This window comes from Ambystoma mexicanum, chromosome 4p (genome assembly GCF_040938575.1).
Source record: "Ambystoma mexicanum isolate Mex_15411 chromosome 4p, UKY_AmexF1_1, whole genome shotgun sequence".
Taxonomy (NCBI): Eukaryota; Metazoa; Chordata; class Amphibia; order Caudata; family Ambystomatidae; genus Ambystoma; species Ambystoma mexicanum.
This window is the reverse complement of record NC_090927.1, coordinates 517893762-517910460: the sequence shown is the minus strand read 5'-3', so window position 1 is coordinate 517910460 and position 16699 is coordinate 517893762. Positions and strand designations below refer to the sequence as shown.

Below are 16699 nucleotides of genomic sequence, written 5' to 3'. Positions count from 1 at the left end.
AGATATCAGGAGGCCAGATGCGGAAATCTGTGGTGTTGATGGATGCAAATCAGAAGTACCCATTACCTGTGTGCCAATATAAAAATCTCTGTTATTGGTGATACAGATCGGGGCAGGTTAGCCATATGGACAGCCTCCAGGTTTGTGGGGTGAGGAGTGGGTAGAACGGTTGTTGATAGAAAATGGATTGAGTCTGTTAATAATAGTAAACTTGTTCGGTTGTCTGAAAGGGAGTTGGAAGTGTATGGTTGCAAGATTTTAGTAGTCAAGAGCTGGAAGAAGGATTAGAAGGGAGGATGGAGAGGGAGGGTGGTGAGGGGGAGGGCAGTAAGGACGTTGTTGCTTTGTGGTTTTTGGTTGTAGATTTTACTGAGCTTTAGGTGTGGACCAGTGTCACACAGCAGAAGGTCCATATAAATATGATTTCCGCTGTATTGTAGTATGAAGAGTTTCACAATTGCTTGTCGTAAAGTAGCAACATTTTCTGGTGCACAGTTTTTGGGTCAGTTGCTGTTATCGTTCTTTTCTTTCAAAGTGTAATGGTGTACCCCAATGGTGTGCCAGACACTCCAATACTATCAAAGATCAATTGGATCAAATGCGCCAAATTCCAAAGCTCAGTTGCAAATGGACATTTTATTTAACACAATGCCCATTGACAAAGTTGCCCATATGATGACACGTGTTTTGGCCTCAGATCAAAACTGGGCTTATTTTCTTAATGTTCGGAGATAATGTCATAGTGAGATAGCTCCATTGAAAATATATAGGATCATTCCCTTATCCTTCTTTTTAAGGAAGAATCTCCTGCTAAGAAGAGCGCCCTGTGTGCAGCCTAAACATGTGTCAACATATGGGCAACTTTGTCAATGGGCATTGTGTTAAATTAAATGTCACCCCCACAATATAAACATCATATTTACACTGGATGTGCCCATATATTGCCATGCTGGCTGATCCATTATTCACCAGTATTCCCCTATAAGAACATACTCATGCTGCCTTTGTACATAATGCCTTTGTACATAATGCCAGTCATCATACTATAAGAAAACATGTCTGTATTGGTTCTGCCAATGTATGTTAGTATTCCTTCATAAGAACATACTCCAGTTGGCTTTGCTGTTAAAAAGTCCATGCCACAATATGAACACCTGTCCAAACTAATTGCACCATAATGCCAGTCTAGCCATGTAATAACACATCATGCTTGCTCTAACGTACATGCCCAGTAACAAATGCCATTCAAAAGTAACAAATACCTCCACTGGCTGCACCAAAATGTCTGTCTATTCATGTAACATAGACGTCCAGTAAAATGCCATGACAAAGAAATAGTTAAACTGGCTCCACCAAAATGCCAGTCTAGCCAGGCATAACAATGTACTGTGCTTCCTTTATCAAAAATGGCCAGTAAAAATGCCATTTCACAGTAAGAAATACCTAAAGTGACTGTACCAAAATGCAGGTCAAGCCACGTGATAATGCATCATGCTTACTCTAACATAGATACCCAGTAAAAAATCCCATGCCAAATTAAGAAATAACTAGACTGGCTTCACCAAAATGCCAGTATAGCCAAGTAATAACACATCATGCTTGCTTTATTACAGATGCCCAGAAAAAAATGTAATTCCAAAATAAGAAATAGTTAGACTGTCTGTGCCATAAATACCAGTCTAGCTACGTAATCACACTTAGAATGCCTGATTTATCATAGATGCCCAGTAAAGAAATGACATGCCATGGAAATCGTGAGACTGACTGCACCAAAAGGCCAGTCTAGCCATGTAATAATGCTTTTGATGCTTGCTTTATTGTAGATGCCGAGTAACACATGCCATGACAAATAAATGGCTAGACTGACTGCCCCAAAATGCCAGTATAGCCAAGTAATAACATTTATCATGCTTGCTTTATCAATGATATCCTGCAAAAGAAATGGAATGCCACACCAAGAAATGGCTAGACAGCTGCACCAACATGCTAGTGCAACCATTATCAGAGATGCTTTATGCACAATGTTATGCCGAAGGAAGAAATGGCTAGAGTTGCTGCAACAAAATAACACTTATCATGCTTGCTTTATCAATGAAATCCAATTAAAAAAATTGAATGCCACACAGAGAAATGGCTAGAAAGCTGCACCAACATGCCAGTGTAACCATGTTATATCACATATCGTGCTTGCTTTATCATAGATGGCCAATAAAAGAATGCCATGCCAAAGTAAGTAAGAAATGGATAGATTGCTACACCAAAATATATAACATATGTGCTTACTTTATCAAAGATGCCCATTAATACATTATGCTGTCACAGCATAATTTTTCACTAGGCCTCTTAGATGTTGCCATCATATCCCCTACCCCTCTGCCCCCAAAAAAGTGACCGGCCTGCTAAAAACACACCAGCACACACCACACGCAACAGTCATTCACTCATTCACACATCATTCACTTGTGCACCTATAAACCATACATTCGCCCATTCAGACGCACAGCCAGAACCATTCCATGCATCTTACTCTCCCTCATTCATTCACACAGGCACTCATGCATGCATACATAATACAGATATGTCTTACATTCAGCCCCAGTTTAGATTCGCTTCTTGCCGCGCGCTGGCCTCCATGGAACCACAGAAGCTCCCTTGCTCCTGTGTCCCATGAACAGGAACCAGGAAGAAAAGAGTGCATCCTGGTTCTGTGTCACCACCCTGAACTGTCTAAATGTGTGTGGAAGCACGGCGGTGCCCCACTCACATACAGATGCCCCCTAACTGTATCCCCAATGGCCATGCAAGACTGGGGAAGCAAAACGCCCCCTTGCCCAAAAACTTTACAAAGGGAAACCACCTTTCCCTTTGATGGTTTACCCAGCCAAGGAGTGCTCCCTCAGTTGTAGAAAGCAGCAGGGGAACAGAAGTCAGTGTTTACACATCGATGGATTGTCAGCTCCTCCATAATGGGTGATGGTTCTGGCAGGAAGTCTGATGTTCCTGGTCCTATCATGAAATACAATGTGTCGCTATTGTAGGACTTTACAAGGCTGAAAGCCACATTTTTAAAGGTGGGTCAGGGTCTTTCTTTCCAGCGCTTAATATGAGTAGTGTCTCCACGAGGCAGCCATATTCTTTTTCCATTTTCGCACTGAGGATAAAGAGGTGGCAGGAGAAAGAGGCTGGCAGTATTATTTTTTACGGCCAATTTCAGTGTGGACAAGCTCAATTCTTCTGGAAAGAACGGGCGCATAATATTTTAGCATGCTAAAATGTTTTTCTCCTTGACGTGAAACTTGGTCTTGTCACTGTCTCTGATGGAGTTACTTGGGTCACAGACCAGGAGCTTTGGACATCTTATCTTTGAAACCAACATTTTTATTATCCTTGGCCTAAATAGCATTTGAGTGGATTGCATTGAGCAAAAGGGTACCCTTTGCCTCTGTAACAAACTATGTCAGAGTCTTTAGCCCAATTTAAGGCTAATAAGGGGGTGCAGTAATTGATGCAGGGGTATGTAGTAAATAATCGCTGCTCTTCTAAGGGTATAATGTAAACCTTTTAAGCAAATTGATGAAAGTGTGGAAATTAAAAATGTTTATTAGTATTAAAGTATGTTGTCTTTTTACATATGCAGAATCTTTCAATAAGTCAGGTGGACCTTTTCACTAAGTCAGGAGGACTCTTTCACTAAGTCAGGCAGACTCACTAAGTCAGGCAGACTCTTTCACTAAGTCAGGAGGACTCTTTCACTAAGTCAGGCGGACTCTTTCACTAAGTCAGGCAGACTCGTTCACTAGGCCAGGAGGACTCTTTCACAAAGTCAGTATGGTGGCACTTAGACTTAGTAGTGATCTCTGACAGGTGGTGAGTACTGCACACTAAACATTCCTACCTTTTTGTTGTTCTGTGCAAACATTGTATCTAAATAGTACATCATTATACAGTTTAGTGAAATGTACAGTTACCACATTATTGACAAGATGAGAGGATGACAGTTTGCAGATGTACATGACTTGTGTCAGTGCCAAAGTGTTCAAATAGACCCACAAATGGAAACAAAGGAAGGATTTGCCGAAAACCTGCCCCAAGTAAGCTTGTGAAATAAAAAGTTATCTTAAGGAGTGATTGCCCACTGACAGGGGGACCATCAAAAATAAAATCAAGTGGCATACGTCTTAGCGTAGATATTGAATGCAGAAATTAAATTGGGCAGTTATCTTTTACGAATTGTATTTTGTTTTTTCTGTTGTGCTGAGCGACTGTGAAGGCCAAAGTGTTGTTGGACATGTTTACCACGTTCTGAGATGAATGGAAAAATTCATTATGTACTCATAACAACATTTACCGCCAGCGTCAAATCATGTTGTTTAACGCTCTACATATTTTCTTTCAGTGCATTTTGCACTAAAACTTTGCATTATCATTGCTTTCTTTTGAAATAACAGACTGGGCCTGTTTCGCAAAAATTCATTTTCAATGGGTGCATCAACTAAGTAAAACTAAAATTCCATACTAATGTTATACATTCTCGTCCTAAGGTCTTTCACGACTTTGGCAATCGATCATCTGTATGTTCATCATGAGTTGATGTTTTTGGGCAGAAGACATTTTGTTAAGTATGCCAATGTTTATAAAATGAGTGCTATTATAATGCTTTACCAGAGCAGACCTTCAAGACTGATATGGACTGTTGCTAAGTTGTCAGGCTAGTAGCAGGGTGAATTCCCACTAAATGCAATGACTCTGGGTGGAAGTCCTTTGCATGTACTGAAAATGATGTGAGCTAATTAGGGATTTAAAGCACCAGAACTACAATGCAAGATCTTTGCATCAATTATGCAGATCCTCCTTCTCACTGGGTTGCTATGTACCACAATTTAAGTCCATCTTCTTGCATTTTTCTTCCATTATTTCTTCCCTGGAGGATTTTCCTCTAACCTCTTTTCACTGTGGGCAACTTGAATTTCACTTCTCATAGTTGGTCACATTTTTTTTACTCTGCACTTTAACACCCACATAACAAACTCAGTAGGATCCTGACTTGTGGCTCCTGATCTTGAGTATCAGATGAGCGCTCACTCAGCCTCTGGGAGTATGGGAGGCGACAAACAACAGCAAGACCAGCCATCCATATTGGACTTGAAAAGTCATCCAGCTAGCACAAGTAGTGTGCTCCAAGCAGATGCCTGAGCAGTACTTTTTTTTATCAACTGTCGCACTGTCGGACCAGAAATGACATTTTAGATCTACATGTTTCCTGCAACACTAGTTTTCTAAAGGTATCTTTTGTTTTTTGACATTCTGCCAGGCAGGATAAGTTCAGGTTTTTCATACAGCTGTATGTTTTTTTTGCAATGTATTTATATCACTATAGATATCATTTTGGTTATATGTGATTTTAATGCTGACATGACATCTAAATGCATATATAACAAAACCTTAATAACGTAAAAGAAAACAATGATGTACCTTTTACATCAAGCCTAATGTGTACATGCAGTCTGTTTCTGTAGTCTATGACTGCAATCTAGTGGACCTATTAATAATTCATAGCCTATTTTTTAAGTTTTTTTTATAAAGTCTTTTCACTAACCCATATTACTTTCTACCTACTTTTGCCATGCAAATACCCTTTACGGGGGACACCCCCTGAACCTCATGACCACTTTTATAGTTTTTATTTAGTTAAGTCTAATTAGACTTTTTTCCGACTTAAACTCAAACCTGCAATACTATCTTATTGCCTACATTTTGTTATTTTTTCATTCTGTCATTGTTTTGTACCCTCTTTATTTTTGTAATTTGTTATTTTGACCCCTTAATTTATTGTCTCTTTATTTTTTGCTGCCATTGTAATTACTGGTTACCATAATATTGTTTTATCCCCTCTTATCTATATTGTGCATTGCTTGCTCTATCTCTCACCCTAGCATGTATTTACCTCCACTCATTCTTTCATTGCAACTTCCCTGAACAGTGTTGTTCCTTCTCATGTTCTTTTCATGTTAAAAACACGTAACACATTGTTCATGTCTATATGGGCCAGCATTGTGTTTCTCTGCTTCGTCTTGTAGCTTTTCATCCCCTTTACACACACACTACAAGTGTTCCATTTGAAATGCATCAGCTGAAGTTGCAGTGCATATCTATGTCAAGTCCATCAGTTCTGTCTAATTGTTTAAGCATGTTTCAGAGTCTGCCTTTCAGTTACTTCCAAGTTGGAAAACAGGCCAGCTAGAGTTCTTTGCAGTGTACTTTAAGAGGGTATTCTTGTTGAATATCCAAGAAAGTTAACTTAAATATACAAGCATCTATGTTTTTTATTTATTGTGTTCTCGTTTTAAATTCACAAACCTTTCACAATTAACATACAATATACTTGGATCAAAATGTAAATAGGAACCAGAAAGCGAAAGACAACAACAAACAGCAGAAAAGCATAAAAACACAACAATCCCAAATTTCACTTCACAAAACAAGCATCCAAAGTGTGTTGTTCATTTCTTCATCAGATAATGCGTGAGGATTTCTACACATTCATGGACTTTGTTCGATAGCTGAAAGGGTTTGTGCATTTGTTCTGTTGATCTCTAGACTACAGGTGTACTGATTGCTCTCTTACATGCTAGGATGTTATCCACCAAGGAGCAACGTTAGAGAAAACAGGATATATTCCTACCTTGCAACCTCCCCCTATGCATTTGTGCCTATGTGCTACCTTGTTACTTATAACAATCCACATCCCAAAAACACTGTGGTTGCAAAACATGTAGAAAACGGTTGCAAATCATGTCTTATGAGAAGGCACACACCCTTCGAGATGCATAACATTCGCATCAGGGAGGAGAACACACTCCAGTACCTTAAAACCCGGTCCGATCCTTGATTTGATTTGGAGACCTCACAGGTTTGATGCTTTTCTTGAGCTTTGGCCAGTTTCTCCGCTGCAGCAATAGGGCATCCGGAGAGGCTGAAAGTTTAGGAAGAAAATGCAAGTCCATCATTTCATCGCTTTTAAAAAGGAGTGCACATCTCAGTCTACCCTGCCTGAACCTGCTGTATGAACCAAACCAGGAAGTCACTGATGAAGAAGACATGCAGTCCACCTATAACAGCGTGGATTATTACATATTTGCACCCAGGGAAGGGAGCTGAGCCAATCAGGGGGCTGGAAATGTGGGGAGAACACAGAGTGTACAACCTGCATTTTCTAGCCACCCAAGGCCCTTATCTGGGTGGCACTAGCTTAATTGTGGGGAGGCAATAGGGAGCCTCTCCCTGTTGCTCCCCATGTCAGCACCCTACCCACGCCCCCAGAGACATCCCATTTCGTTTCCCTACCCACTTCCTGCCTCCTCACTTACTTGTTTGATCCGAGCTTCGTGCTCCGGTCCAATATGCGCGGAGCCCAACTCTCATGAAAAAAAAGGAATTCAACTATTTTCATCCCGGGAAAAACCCAGGGATGTGAATAGCTATCACCCCCTTGTCGGAGGGCGTAAATGGCCAGTAACGGCCCTAGGCTCTGGCTGGCAGGCCATTACCGGCCATGTACGCCCCCGATGTGGGAGTGCTTGCTATAGGTACTCACATACAAAAGGCATCAATGGAATGGAATCTACATCTATGGATCTCTGTGCTAGCTGGCATCTTTATACAGCATGGGGCAGAGGCACACCGTGTGCCAAGAGCATTCATGGGTCTCTCCATAATGCTGAGTGGCATGTCATCACAAATGTACCTACTCAGGCCCATCCTTCCCCCAAGCCACACTTGATGTGGGCTAGGTGCCGCGCTCAACCTGAACTACAGTCTGCACTCCCCGTCCCGGCGTAGCGAGTCTTACGCCCTGAATGAGAGTTTTTGTACCAAACCTGCATATGGAATGCACTTTCCGCTCCCACACAGATGCAGTAACCACCCGGCTCCCAGACCCTCCCCCATGTAGTGGTGATGGCCAACCTCATGAATGACCGCTTCGCAGAGAATTGTGTAGCATTTGCTTTGCCCTACCGGCTCACCCGCTACAAGCTGGTGCTGTTTTGGAATACAGAATCTAAATATTGCTCTGAGTTTTCGCACAGTGTTGCAAATAGAAGGCTTGCCACTATCCCTTTATTATTCAGGCCATTTTGTCCTGCACGTCAGGCTTTACGTGTGCTTTATTTAGCCTTGACTCCTACTATCCCTCACCAGTGATTCTACTGACGAGGGCTGAGTCGTGGGCCAAAAGGTCCGGAGGAACATGCGTTGTCTACGCATGCGTTACATGATGTCTTGATGTTCTGGCACGCCAAGAATATCAATAGCTTATGCTGCGGCATCATGTGCAATATTTGTATTTGTGAATGGCTCAGTAATGTATTAACACATAGAGGGCCATTACCGTCCTCGTTCTTCAAGGCAGCGGTCATTAACTATTTGACTGTGGTATGGAGAGGAACGTGTTGAATAGGTCGTGAGAGACAGGTGGGGAAGTAAACAGCAGAAATTACGGGAACAATAAGGTGAGAACAAAAGCAAAACAGCACCCCAATTCCAAAATAATCATAATTGCGAGAATTCAGACAGTTAAACACGCCTGTGCATCTAAATTGTAAGCGTGTAAACTATTCAGTGTCTCCTGAGAGAACATTTTGTTGAATTTTTGGGATTAAAGAATCACTGCTCTAGGGGTGTTATATTTAAGCCACCCAATTAGAAAATAGTACCCAGTCTGTATGCATATTCCCTGATGATAAGATTATTCTTAGCAGCAGCCTATGCAGACGGAGCCAGACTTTTTAGTCACTGGAGTGCCTGATTATTATTATTTTAGAGGAATACAAGGTTACGTATATACGTGAATTACCCCCCCCCCCCCATATTCTCCTGGTTCAGCTGAGCCTTAGAATGTATATTTACTGCGCATTGGCATCACTGTGGATCCCGTCCTCTGCTAATAGCTCTGCTGTAACTGGGACAGAATGAAGAGTGCAGGGAAGTAGCTGGCGCCAGCAGATGGCGCTGCTGGCCAGCCGGTGAACATGCTGGCTGCGACCCGCCGGCAGGGAGGATGTTCTCACCGGAAGGCACTGCGCTTGCATAACCTCAGTTCTTTGTCTTTTTTGCAGGGAGGGATGTGCGGCAAATGACAGCGTGTAAAAGCCATTAAGGCACCCAGGACGCAGAGATCGATGAGTCCCTGAAAGGGGCCGGCGAGATGTTGTTCACTCGAGCCGGAAAAGTCATATTTTATTATTGTTTTATCGCCGAGCGTGTCCACGTGAAGCGATCACGTCTCTAATAAAGTACCCCACATAACGCAGAGCATAATTAAATGAGCGATGGCGCCTGTAATTGCTTGTGACGTGCACAATGATATGTCTGATGAACATCAGGGGAGCGGCTGTTTGCTGTACTATGGCTGGCAAAGAGGAAAGGCATGTTCTGGAAAAGAGAGGAAGCAGTAGGACTACTACAAGGAGGGTGTATTTTAGGTGAGGTTGTTCCTGCATTACGTTCATCTGCCAGTCCTGATTGTACCTGATGCGAATACCGGTAGTGCGCACACTCCACTCTCTCATCAACCAAAGGAGCGTGCCCTACTTTCCATAAACGTATTCCTAAGGACTAATAGAGACAGAAAGAGGCTTGGTGATCACATGTTACGCTATTGGCATTTATATTATGCACCATATGGAGGTAAATTTGTATTTTTTATTTATTTAATTTGTATAGTGCTTTCGCCAAAGCGCTTTAAAAAAGATAAACATGGTACAATCCAGATGAATTTACCTAATGCAATTCATGACAAACCAAATAGGCGGAGTGAAAAAGAGCGTGAGAAGAGAGATCTGGTTGAAAGAGAAAGTTTGTTCTAATGTCTTACTGCAAGAAGCAAGAAGGAGCGTCGATGAGATTGGGAACAGTGACGACGAAATTGATCGAAGGATCTGATCGCGAGCTTAATGAGCAAGGAGGAGAATAGAAGGAGACAAGAGAGGACATATAAGGGGGGAGGGGCAAACCACGCCACAAAGAGATTTTAAAACAATACATAGAAAATGAAACAACAAACAGGATTCAAAGGACAACCAACCAAGCGGGTAGAAATCAAGGAAGGAAATCGCCAGTAGGAATACCAAAGAGACGATGGAGAGAGGCGCTGCAGATAGAGCACAAAGGAGCTAGTGGATCGTCAGGGATAACCACAAGAAGGAAAGAACAATGCTCAAGTCTACAGAAAACAAGGGCAGAAATCAGAAGCTTAGCAGCGTGGAAAGATAGGTAAGGTCAAGCTTTTCCGAATATTAAAAAGTTGATAGTGACAGGTACGAGGAATAGCTGAAATTGGGAAGAAAATTAGAGTGAGGACTCGAAAATAACACCGCGATCTTGAGCAGAGGGTGATAAGGAATGTGAAAAGGGTGGAAAGAAAACAGAAGCAGGGGTGATAAGGGGAGGAATAGACGACGAGGGAAAAAGAGAACCTCAGTTTTGGATGGATTAAGATGGAGATCGTTTGTAGGTTAAGATTAAACCTTGCAGCCATCACCTCTTTTGTTTTGTCTAGTCCCCCTGAATGGTAAAGGTATGCCCAAATGTGGTTTGTGTACCTGCTTGGCCTAGAGACCCACGCTACACTTCTCTGATGCTGCCCAATGAAGCCGAAACATGCCTGGGGTTGCTTGTGTCTTTCTGCAGAAGATATGTGACCAAGCAGTTTGCTGGACAGCCCTTTTTGTGTCGGGACCGAGCCTGATTTGCACATGGTCTTTCCCCTTTCTGTAATGGTTTTGCAGGCAGAGAACGACGGTGTGGATGGTTGGCCAGAGCTATGCCTGAGGTAAAGATGAATTCTAAACCTTTCAACCATCCACTCTTTTGTGATGGGTGGAAGGTTTGTAGGAATCCAGAATTGGATAACAAGTAGGCGGTATCGAATTGTTTCATCCCCAGGAGTTTTTTCAAAATAATATTTTTAGACTAAATTATTTCAGAAAAACTCAATGAAATATACAGGTCGTGGGGGTGGGGTAATGGTTTACCACGGGTTTGAGGGGGTTGGAGTAGGATTTCTAATATGGGGAAGGGGGCTTGGAGGACCCCCCCCAAACATATGAAACATTAAATTCAATGACTTTTTCAAAAATAATTTTGTCAAAAAACATTATTTCAAAAAACCCATGTCGATGTAGGGACATATAACCAAGTAGACAGTCAGAGAGAGATGTTTGTAGGCATCCAGGATTGGTTAACAAGAGGGCAGCCAGAGAGAGAAGAAAGAAGAGAATCTATGAGAGTCCGACAGGAAAGAAAAATATGTTAATCATCGGCATAAAGTGGAGAGAGAAAGCGAATGAAGCAATAATGGAGGAAAGTGTACTCATATAGAAAGAGAAAAGTGGTGGACTACGGACAGAACCTTCATGCACCATATTGCAGAGGAAAAGTAGGAGAGGTAGCCCAAGAAACAGAGTAGGTGTGGTAAAAAATATATGAGTGAAACCATCCAAGAACAAAATTCAGAAAACCCAAATGAGAAAGGGTAAAAGAAGAATAGAGTGGCCCACAGTGTCGAAAGCAGCAGACAGATTCAGAAGAACAAGAAGAGAGGAGTGCTCGGCATACCAAATTGATAGAAGAGAGTTCGTCACATGGAGAAGGGCTGTCTCTGTGGAGCGATGTGGTCAGAAACCAGATTTATAGGTAGGTAGGAGAGAAAAGTGGTTGAGATGGGAAGAAACCTGGACGTAAACAATATGCTCAAGAAGTTTAGATATACATGGCAGAAGAGAAGGAAGGCTCGAGCGCAGGTTTGTTGAGGATGGGAAGAATGGATGTATGTTTAAATTCAGCCAGAAAAATAGCAGAGGTTAGAGAGTTAGTACACAAAAGAGTCAAGTAGGGAAGACCATCAGGGGAGATCTGATTGATTGATTGATTGATATTTTATTTGTAACGCGCTCTTACATGAGTGTTTCAGAGCGCGACAAGGCAAGGGAGGGGAAACAGGGGAGATAACAGAACAACAATCTTACTAGGCGCAGTGACATTGAGAACATGCAAGTGCATGGGAAAGGGAAAGGGGAAAAAGTGCATGGAAGGGGAGAGTGGAAAGTGCAGAGCAGAGGGGAGACAGATAAATAATAAAAACAAATATAATAGATAATGGAGAAATAAATAGGGGTAGTGCAGCCAACACGTGGCAAGTGCTGTGCTTACGCCAGCAGAACTGGGTAAGTCTGATAAGTGCATGAAAGAAGAAAAAGGAGGATTTGGGGACTGTATGGGTACAGATATAGTCCCCAGTGCAAGGGGTGGGCAGGTGGCAGTGCAGAAAGGGTGGCAAGGTGAGCAGGTACCTGGGCCCAGGGGACAGAGGGTGGCCAGGTGCACACTGCCAGGATTGAGCAGATAAGCAAGGGAGAGGGGGAGCATAGGCAGACGCAAAGAGGAAGGTCTTGAGGTGCTTCCGGAACCCGAGATGGTTCTCCTCAAGTTTTAGAGTGGCCGGGAGGCTGTTCCAGAGGGAGGCCCCCGCCGAAGACAGAGATCTACCCCCAGCTCGTTTCTTTGAAAAACGACTGACCCTGAGGGAGTTAGCGGTAGAGGAGTGGAGAGATCGAGGGGGGAGGTATTTCTGGAGGGATAGCTGAAGATATTTTGGACCCAGGCCCCAGAAAGCGTTGTGGACAATGCAGACGGTTTTGAATTTAATCCTTGCATCCATTGGGAGCCAATGGAGAGATTTCAGAGCAGGAGAGATACGATCCCAGGGCTTGAGGCCGAGGACAAGTCTCGCAGTCCTGTTCTGGATTAGTTGCAGAGGGCGGAGAGTAGAGCAGGAAGATTTAGAAAGAGGCTGTTCCAATAATCTGAGGAAGTAACACTGAGGGTATAGGATCAGAGGGAGTAGTAATGTAATGAGCTTGCACAAGATAAGAGGCAACCTCAGTCTCAGAAAGTAGCAAAAACAAAATAATTACAGAAGGTGGTGCATGAAAAAAAGAGACGGGAGTAACATTAGGAGAAAACGATACACGCTATAGTGTGACTTTGGAGGTGAAGTCATTGACAAGATCTGAAGCAGAAAGCGGTAAAGGAAAGGGGTAGGGGAAGAAGGCGAACGAATATGACAAACAGATGATGAAGGTGAGGAGAGAGAGAGAGAAGATGACTGGCATAAGGCTGCGTTTAGCATTGAAGGATCATAGGAAGCATGAGGAGAGGATTCCCTCCACCAGCATGGTGGAGGCAATGACCGGCAGAACAAATAGAAGGAGTAATTGAAGGTTCAGGTGGTCTCTGGGATGGGGAAAAGGGTGAGAGTGGATATAGGTGATGAAGAGCTGAGCGAAGGGTCAAGGTAAATAAAGTAGCAGCTGATTCTGCTAAAAGAGTTGCAAATTATTCAAAGGGAGGATGGTAACGACTGAGACGAGAACTCCAAAGAGAGGGATCAAAGGATTGTAGATTACATTGAGAAAAAGTGAGAGGAGTAGGATTAGGGCCTGTGAGAGAAGAAAGGAAGAGAGAAGATGGGAGGAGAAAGCGATCAGAGGAATATAGAGGGGTGGTGATAAGGTTGGAGAGAAAGGAATAGGGGAGAGGATCAAGCCAAGGGAAGAACCAGCAATAAGTGAGGGCTGAGTTGGAACTTGTGTGTAATCGCAAGAACACAGTAGTGAAAGAAAGTGGGTGGAAGCATGGGTGTTAAAGCTCTGGAGAGAAACAATAGCAAAAAGTAAATGTTATCAGAGAAGGAATGTGCAGGACCAGGACGAAAGTGCATAGTAAGAAAGGCCAGGAGGTGTGGTCGGCAAAAGACAGGAATAGGAAAGTAGAGTGAGATTTGGTAGAGAAGGAGAAAGAGAGCAAGATGAATGATCGAGAATTCCCACTACAACGCCTCTTGCAAAAAGACAAGGAGAAAGGGAGAAGCGGGCACCAGAAGAGATAAGAGCAGCGGGTAAAGTTGAATGGGAAGTTGAGAGCAAAAATTCAGTTAAACATAGGTGGTTAGGTAGGTTAGGTTGTTTGCTTTAAAAGAAACAATGCAACTTGAAATATGCCGAGAAGAATAGTGAACTGGGATAGTGTCAGTAAGAATATTAAAACAGAAAATAGAAAGGAAGACAGTAGAATAAACTGTACAAAAGAATGGGGAAATCTGACACCAGATTGTAAATAACATGGGATAATCCACCCGAATAGAGTAGGAATGAGGGAACCTAGAAGTAGGGAAAGGGAGGGAAGGGGCTGGGAGGCACTCACCTGTTGGCCTCTGCAGTTGGACATCCATGCAAAGAGGCCACAAGAGAGGAACATGATAGTGAGAGAGTCGGAGGACCACAAAACGTCACACCATAAACAGGACATCAGAGGAGCAGGCCACTAGGCACACATTTGCAGCAGACAGCAGTAGAAGATGTTAACCGTCCTCTGTGGGATCTTCTGGTAAGAAGGCTATGGGAGTGCCACTACCGGTGTGTGGGAGGAAGGCAGGGCCTGGCTCACATAATGGTTTGTGCATGTTTATTTGAAATACTTTTAAATTGCATTGTGAAAGTATTTAAAAATTGCATTGTGAAAGTTTTAAAAGTGCACTGTGAAACCTAGGCCTTTCCCCCACTATTCAGGACTCTCAAACTTAGGTGTGTTTTTCTCCTGTATTTAAAAATTGCATTGTGAAAGCTTTCAAAATTGAATTGTGAAACCTAGGCCTTTTTGCCCACTATTCAGGACTCTCAAATGTAGGTGTGTTTTTCTCCTGTATTAAAAAATGGCAATGTGCAAGTATTTAAAAATTGCATTTTGAAAGTTTTAAAAAGTGCACTGTGAAAGTAGCGCTATGATGTGACATGTCTCCTAGCAAAGCACACATCTAGAAAACCTTTCTACCACTATCTAAGTGCCTGTCGTCCTGCCCAATTGTCTACCTGTCTCATCTCTCTGTCTCGTCTGTTTACACCCTGCCCGGTGTCCTTTCCTAGTCTTCTGCCCTACCCCTTCCCACTCCCCTCCTCCTCCTCTCTCCTCTCCCCATCTACTCTATGGTGCTTTCTGCTTCTCCTATATTTTCTAACTGCTTCTTTATCGATTATCCTGCTCTCCTCACTAAATCTGGTAGGAAGAAGTTTTAAAAGGACATCCTGGTCTCCAACCCAGGCCTCCCTATCGCGTACACCTGTACCAGTGCCTCCTCTAGGCAAACGTTCACTGACATCCTCTTTGTCGTTCCCTCACCAGACCTATGGACTCCCCATATGGTCTCTGTGCTCTCTCCTTTCTTTTCTTCTCCCATTAATGGTGGCACCCGGTGGCAGGCCCTCCTGGCCTCCTTCCTTTCCTCTAAGGTCATCATTAATGTTTACCAGAATGGTACCGTCTTGGTCCTAGGCCTTCAAGCCAACCTTCTCCTCTTTGATAGACGCTTCCGGCGCCTCATGAATTTCCTTTCTTTTCCTTCTGTCCCCTCTCGTCCCTCCACGGCTTCCTTGACTCCCACTGCTGTCTCCTCCTTGGCTACCTTGCCCACGCCTCCTTCCACTTCTGCCCCCCCCCCCTCGGGCTTCAACTACACTGCCGCAGGGCGTACCTTTGATTTGTACCCCTCCTCGGAAGTCTTTCAAGGATGGGAACCTTCCCCATATTGCCACTCTAAACTCTCACTCAGCTGCATAACACTCCTCTGACATCTGTCGCCTCCTGGAGGAATTTGACCTTGGTGTCCTCGGTCTCACTGAGACTTGGTTCACGGCCAGATCTGTCACAAGCTTTGACACTCTGCTCCCTGATGGCTACAAGATCTTCTCCGTGCCCAGAACGAACCGCTCCGGAGGGGGTGTAGCCCTGATCTTCCCTGAGTGGATTCCTGCTTCTGTCATTCATACGCAGGCCTACTCCTCTTAAGAACGCCTTGTCTGCAGGCTCTCTCTCTCTCCTGGCCACTCCCGTACCGTGGGTACCATCTACCTTCCACCTGGTCAATTCTCTTCCTTCCTCTCTGAGTGGGCGGACCTCTCCTCTTCCCTCCAGGTCTCAACCACTCAACTCCTCATTCTAGGAGAGTTCAACATCCACCTGGATGCTTTCTGTCTTTCCACTGGACTTTTTGTGACCTCTGCAACTCTCTCTCTCTCTCTATTCTCCCTTCTGGCCTGACTAATTCTACAGGGCACACTCTGGATGTTCTTATCTCTTCAGACCTTCCCCTTTCAATCTCTCTCACCACTCCTCTCTCCTGGAGATCACTTTCTCCTTTCCTCCCATCTCACCCTCTCCACCCCTCAGGACAAGTCAACTCCAGCACTGCCACCTACCTTCTCAGTTATCCGACCCATGAAGCGTTTGTCAGTTGAGACATTCGCTGCCAGTTCTCCCCCTGACCTCCCTTGGCTGACTCACACCCTGACACAGCCCTTTCCATGCTCCACTCTGCTATATCTGATACTTTTGAAGTTCTTGCCCCTGTTATGAGGATCCGCTTGAAGCCCAAAGCCAAGTGCAACTCTTGGTACGATTCAGACCACGCCACCCTTAAACATAAGTGCGGACTGGCTGAGAGGAAATGGCGCACTTCCGGTACATCCTCTAACAAACTGGCCTGCCGCCTGCTTCAAAGCCATTACCGGCTCTCTGTCCCAAGAAGGGATCCAAGTCCACATCTCTGCGGCTTCTAACAACTTGGCCAAACTCTTTAAAATCTGCA

The 16699-nt window shown here is 43.8% G+C and overlaps 1 protein-coding gene across 17 annotated transcripts in view; it reads right to left on the bottom strand.

Annotated features, from left to right (window-relative positions):
* The window catches only part of MYT1L (myelin transcription factor 1 like), a 1655431-nt gene that overhangs the window by 373489 nt on the left and 1265243 nt on the right, over positions 1-16699 (bottom strand). For all 17 annotated transcript variants that reach the window (XR_011260403.1, XM_069606035.1, XM_069606050.1 and 14 more), the window contains one exon: positions 6866-6973. Coding sequence is in view for 16 of the 17 variants with exons in the window: in XM_069606035.1 (XP_069462136.1) it covers positions 6866-6973 (108 nt within the window). In the remaining variant the exon portion in view is untranslated. The remainder of the gene's footprint in view (positions 1-6865; positions 6974-16699) is intronic.